The sequence below is a fragment of the Triticum aestivum genome, chromosome 5A (assembly GCF_018294505.1).
Source record: "Triticum aestivum cultivar Chinese Spring chromosome 5A, IWGSC CS RefSeq v2.1, whole genome shotgun sequence".
In the NCBI taxonomy this organism is placed as follows: domain Eukaryota; kingdom Viridiplantae; phylum Streptophyta; class Magnoliopsida; order Poales; family Poaceae; genus Triticum; species Triticum aestivum.
This window is the reverse complement of record NC_057806.1, coordinates 459,195,443-459,201,050: the sequence shown is the minus strand read 5'-3', so window position 1 is coordinate 459,201,050 and position 5,608 is coordinate 459,195,443. Positions and strand designations below refer to the sequence as shown.

Below are 5,608 nucleotides of genomic sequence, written 5' to 3'. Positions count from 1 at the left end.
CGGACGTGTCCGGCCACCCCATATCCGTCCGATATTTGGGCTGCATATGAGGGGTGCCTGTCCGGGCGTTTGAGCTCGTTTGAGGCGCCCGGCTGGGTCAAAATTTTGTGGCCGGTTGGTTCGTTCGGACGTTTGAGGCGGGTTTGGAGTGCCCGGCTGTAGATGCTTATGCACATATTTCTTCTCCTCTTCACCAGATAAAAAGGTTGACCAAATTGCAGCAAAACACAAACCATAAACTTTATTCATTTCAACCCAACCCCTGTGTACAAAGCTAGTTACAAACACGACGCACCACCGCCGCCGCACGCCTCACGCGGCGAGGAGGTACCTGAACCGGAACTCGTAGGGCAGCACCTGGATGCGGCGGCGTGCGTCGGCGGCGGCGACGGCGCGCATGGCGCCCTGCTGCAGCTCGGGCGGCAGCTGCACGCACACCCAGTCCATGAGCGAGTCCACGTCCTTGGCGAAGTCGAGCAGGTACCAGTGCAGCAGCTTGGGGATGGCCAGGCTCGCCGGCGCCGACACCCCCACCGCCGCCTGCAGGTAGTCCCGCTTCGCGCCCTCCAGCTCCTCCTCCACCCGCGCCGCCGTGTACACCCTCACCTGCACCACCATCAGAGCGAAAAAGACAACCCGTCCCCATCATCAGCGCCACCGTCGCCGGTAGTAGTACAGAAGAACTATTGCGTGCCACTGCTGGGATCGAGATCGAGGGAGAGGGAGAGCTTACGGCGGGGGAGGACCAGCTGCCGCAGGAGAGCGCGAAGGTGACGAGCGGCTCCGGCCACTCCAGTCCGAACGCGCCAGCGCGCGCCGCCTCGTCGCCGCCCTTGGTTCCCTCGGCGTCAGGGCTCACCTGCCGGACGGACGATCACGGGTCATACGTTCAGCTTCAGCGTCAGACAGTTCATATTCTACAACATTCGCTAGCTACGGCGGCGTTATCGACGGCGACATGCTGCACGTACGTGCTTGACGCTGTAGGGCAGGCGCAGGATGAAGTGCTCGATGGACATGGCGCTGTGCGTGCGCCCGCCCACATCTACCGTCGCCTGCAACCAAAATCACGCCCGTGTCAGACCACCATCTTTAATCTTACTGCAGGTAGAGGCAGCAGGCACGGCTGATTTGAGTAGGCCGTTCCCGGAGCATTGAGGAGGTAGGGCAGGGCAGGGCAGGGGTGGTACCTTCGGCATCATGGCCACGAGCATGTGGGGCGTGGTAGGTATCCCTTGCTCCAGGAATGCCTGCAGTACATGGCGTAGTATTATTAAACTCGCAAGATCCAGCAAGTAACTCGAGCCTACTTCCGGCGATGATCAGGGCAGGGGACATGAACCATTTATTTACTCACTACTTAAACCAAAAGTATAATCACCATGGACGAACCAACATGCCAGCAATGTTCAAACTTACTAAAGAATAAGCAAGCAAGCATCGTCAGAAGCACTACCAGTACCCAGCATACGAACAGTAGCTATGAATGAACCTCCCAAAAAAGCCCCAGCATACGAACAGTAGTTCCAGGAAAACCGATGCTTATAATTCAGCTAGATGCAACTGCCCCGGAAGACCAAATTGCACGCCAACAGGCTAGAGGCTAGAACCATATGTGTGTATACTCCTACTAGATAGCCTGAAGATGTGAATAGTTCAGAGACGGTGTCAATGATGGGTGGGTGCCAGCGGAGCTCACATTCATCATGCAGGAGTTGTAGACGTTGATCCAGAAGGCCAGCTTCTGCTGGTGCGAGAGCCCCTCCAGGCCAACCGCGGCCAGCTTCCGGAGCAACGCCCTGCGCGAGATTCGCCAGATCAGCGGCGCCGCCGGGTCAAACGGCCACCCCTACTCACCGGACAGCAAAATCTAGTAACTTGGAATCAAGACGGTGGTGGCCGTGACAGCGAGCTCACCTCAGTCTCCGAGCGAGGAGCGTGTTGCCGGCCAGCGCGTCGCGGTCGAAGGACGCCGCGTCGACCACGCGCAGCCGCCGGTAGGGCCCGACGTCCCGCCCGCCCAGCTCCAGGATGCCGTAGGGGTCCTGCGGGTACGCGTCCTCCGACGACGATCCTGACACCGACGGGGACAGCGGCTGCTGCTCCTCGTCTTGCCCGCTGGCCGGCGCTGCTGTCGACGACGAGCCCATCTGCGAGAAGATGGTCAGCAGGCAGCTCAGCAGCTCCTCCGACAGCCTGTTGGGCGCGCTCGACCCGTCCGGGGCCGCCGCCTTCTCCGAGTCATTGCCGGCAGCGTCTGCGGCCCTTTTCCGGTCAGGCGCCGTACTGATCGCCTGCTGTCGAAAAAAATGCAGAGTTTGCAGCACGAATTCAGCAAACGCACCACAGAGACAGGGAAGAATATTTTGGGGACAATTCATTCAGCTGCTGGCAGTAAAACTGTGGGTAATTCGCTGGCTTTACCTGAGGAGCAGCCCTGCGTTTCTCTGGCGCCGCTGCCGCCGGCGCCCTGGATTTGGCGGCGACCTTCTGCGACGGCGGCAGGCGGCAGTTTCTGGCCGTCGAGGTGTTGCTGCACGACAGGTTCTCCTTTCCGGCCCCGGAGACGCCGGAGTGCTCGTCCTGGCTCGCCTGACCGGGAGTCGGTTTTCTTGGCGTCTGCGTCTGCTTGCCGTTCGGCGACGGACGAACAGTTGGAGAGAGCTCCGCATTTGGGGTTGGGCTCGACGGCATGGGCTGCGCCGGCACGCATCCCTCGCCGCCGCCGCCGGGGAGGTGCGCGTTCTTGGCGGAGGAGAAGATGATGGCCTCCTGGTAGATGCCTTGGCGGAAATTGACCACCTGCTCCTCCAGCCGCACCACCTCCTCCTCCAGCACGGCCACCTCCGCCAGAAGAGCCAGCGTCTGCGCGGCGCAATTCACTTCAGAATCGAATTGCTCCAAGCAGAAATCGAATTGCGATGCAGAATGCGGGTGGGCACTGACCTGAGACGGCAGGTAGGGGGGCAGGCGGGGCAGCGCGCCGAGGGGCCTGGTGAAGGCCCGCTCCAGAGCACGGTGGACGTTCTCCTCGTGCCGCAGCTTCTTCTTCAGCTTGTCCACCTAGCAAGCACAATTCCCAACACCGTCAGCAACGCAATGCGCACAAGCATCCCAAGTCCTTCGATTGAACAAAATCAAGATAGAGTTCACGCACATCCTGCTGCAGCGCGAGCTTCCGCTCTCGCCTCGAGTGGACTCTGCTCGCCGCGCCGGCGGTCGGCCCCTTGGCCGGCATGGCCTTCCGCTGGTCCTTCTGCATCATCATCTGGAGTAGAACGCAAAATGCCATCAGGGAAAAGAGGGAAATTAAAAGAGGCTCGCTCATTCAGCTAGCTGGCTGTCAAAGAAACTACCAACAAAAGCAAAGCGACAGATTCCTGGCCGATGAAAGGTAAAGCACAGCGGATTAAAGGGGCAAAATTGGGGCTCGCCAGCGATCGAGAGGGTATCCAATTCGAGCTGCTCCTCCCCAAAGCAACCGATGCCGTGGAGACGAACCAGCCCGCATGGATCATCGCTTGGCATTGCACGAACATCTGACGGAACTACAGTGCTCGTCGTTGTACTCTTCCGCGTTTAATAGTCCGTCGGACGAAAAACGACATGGACGGCGCGAAAGATTATCGGCAACCACTGCCCGGAAACGCTAAACAACTTCAGATGGACACAGATGCTAACCAACCACGGAAAGGCGCACGGAGACCGAAGAGGAAAAAGGAAAAAAAACATTCAAACACGGAGTTCGAACGACTGAGGCCCCCGGACAGACGGCAAAGTCGCAAGCTTTCCGATCATGCGGGCGGTGGCTACCGAGGGCGGCCAGGGAATCGAGAGCCCGGAATTCCAGGAAATAACCGCACATTGTCACCTCCTGGGCGCTCAATTCCACGAACAAAGGTGCGCAATTCTAATCATCTTCCAAATGCTAGTGTCAGAGGCACAGCCAGAGCTCCCAAAAGAAACAGAGAGAGAGAGAGAGGTTGAAGAAGCCTACCCTGTCGCTCTTCGGGGCGGCCTTCGCGCCGTGCGCCGCCGCCGGCCTCCGAGCCCGGCCATTCATCTCCGACGCCGTGCGCTCGCCTCTGCCAACACCAGGAGGGGCCGGTGCGCTGCTCCTTCCGTCGCGAGGAGCCTGCGAGTTAAATCCTCTTCGTGGGGGGCCTACGGACCGCGAGGGAGGACTCCAGCGCCATTAAAGGCACCGCGAGCTCGGCGGTGCTCCTGGGCGGCGGGCGGTCCAAGCCACCGCGGCCAGACGAGCAAAGCGCGACCTCTGCTGCTGCTGGCGGATTCGGTTGGGTGGCGTTCCCGATTGGGTTAACGGCGGGATTGGTGGGCGTGCGTCTGCGTGGGAATTGGGAGATTGCGGCGAGCGATGGCGATGTGGGAATCGGGTTCAGCTTGCAGGTTGCCCAGCCAGCCCCGTTCTAGTAGTACTACTAGTTGCGTTCTTGCGGTGGCGTAATTGAGCTCTCTCATTTTGCAGGCAGCACCCTTCGTAAATCTCTATTTATTCAGTGTACGGTCTGATTTTACAACTTTTTATTTCCTCCGATGAGTTGTGACCGAGTTCAAATGATTTTTGAGCTTTGTAATTAATATATTTTCAAACGTGTGGTTTGATTTGTAAATATCACCTCCCGGAAATCTATTCCTGCCCCTTGCAAAATTAAAACACATCAGTTCCTGCATTTTCAATAGTCTCTCGGAAACATATAGTTGTGACATTTTTCAATAGTGGCTCTGGAAAACATACATTAACAACATGCCGGGTGCGGACTTATGGAGGCCGAGATCCACAGAGCTCGGCATTTTAAAAAATATATTTCAAAGTTTCAAAAATATTTGAAAAAAATCCATGAAAACTTATATGTGTTCGGTACTAACATGTAAAATTTCATTTGGAAAATATTGTGATTTGTAACCTGCACAGAGAAAACAAAGTTTTGCCCCAACAAAAAAAAGGGCCCATTACAACAAGACATATTTGTCTCTTTACGCCACATGTGAACATCTAATATTATAGAATTTTGCACATACATATTATACATGTGTATGTGTATTCACAATAGAATTCGGTTTTGTTTACGCCGTATAAAATGGTATTTCCGTACCAACCTCCGTGGAGCTCCATCTCCTTTGGCATTTTTCGCAACATGCCTTGCTTTTGAGATGTATTATAAGATTATCTTCAACAATTGTAAGATATTTGCGGATAAATTTTAGCTCCAGACATATTATCATGTAGGGGTAGAGAAATCGCTCGATACTTGATTATTGCAACTACCGGTGGGCTGGCTAAGATTTCGACCATCTGCGCCCTCCGACATCCCTGCTACTCATATCTGGTTGTCTGCGGTCCACTGATAACCGCCCAGTGTCGTCCATCCCTTGTTTTCTCCATATCCAACTTCTATATCTAGGCACAATGGATGAACAACTGCAGTAACCTGGTGGCATGAAGGTATCGACACGAGGAATATCATTTTTTTGTGTGCCCAAAATTGTAGAAAAACTTGTATGCCTCTTAGATGTTTGTGTGTGAAAAGGCTTAAGGCTATAATATCAAGATTCACATAACCTTACAAACACACCAAAAAATAAA

At 55.4% G+C, this 5,608-nt stretch overlaps 1 protein-coding gene across 2 annotated transcripts; it reads right to left on the bottom strand.

The window, feature by feature from the left end:
* Positions 1-222: 222 nt before the first annotated feature.
* On the bottom strand, positions 223-4,452 carry LOC123104016 (uncharacterized). Of its 2 annotated transcripts, none has more exons than XM_044525728.1 (10): positions 3,998-4,452; positions 3,158-3,268; positions 2,947-3,063; positions 2,425-2,865; positions 1,918-2,297; positions 1,700-1,799; positions 1,191-1,250; positions 972-1,055; positions 734-859; positions 223-606 (listed from the first exon to the last, which is right to left on the bottom strand). In XM_044525728.1, exons 1-10 carry the CDS (start codon positions 4,061-4,063, stop codon positions 313-315), a joined length of 1,779 nt encoding a protein of 592 aa, XP_044381663.1. In that variant the 5' UTR covers positions 4,064-4,452; the 3' UTR covers positions 223-312. The 2 variants fall into 2 exon arrangements, with proteins under 2 accessions (XP_044381663.1, XP_044381664.1); XM_044525729.1 differs by having other exon boundaries at positions 1,918-2,294; positions 3,998-4,450.
* Between the last annotated feature and the right edge of the window lie 1,156 nt (positions 4,453-5,608).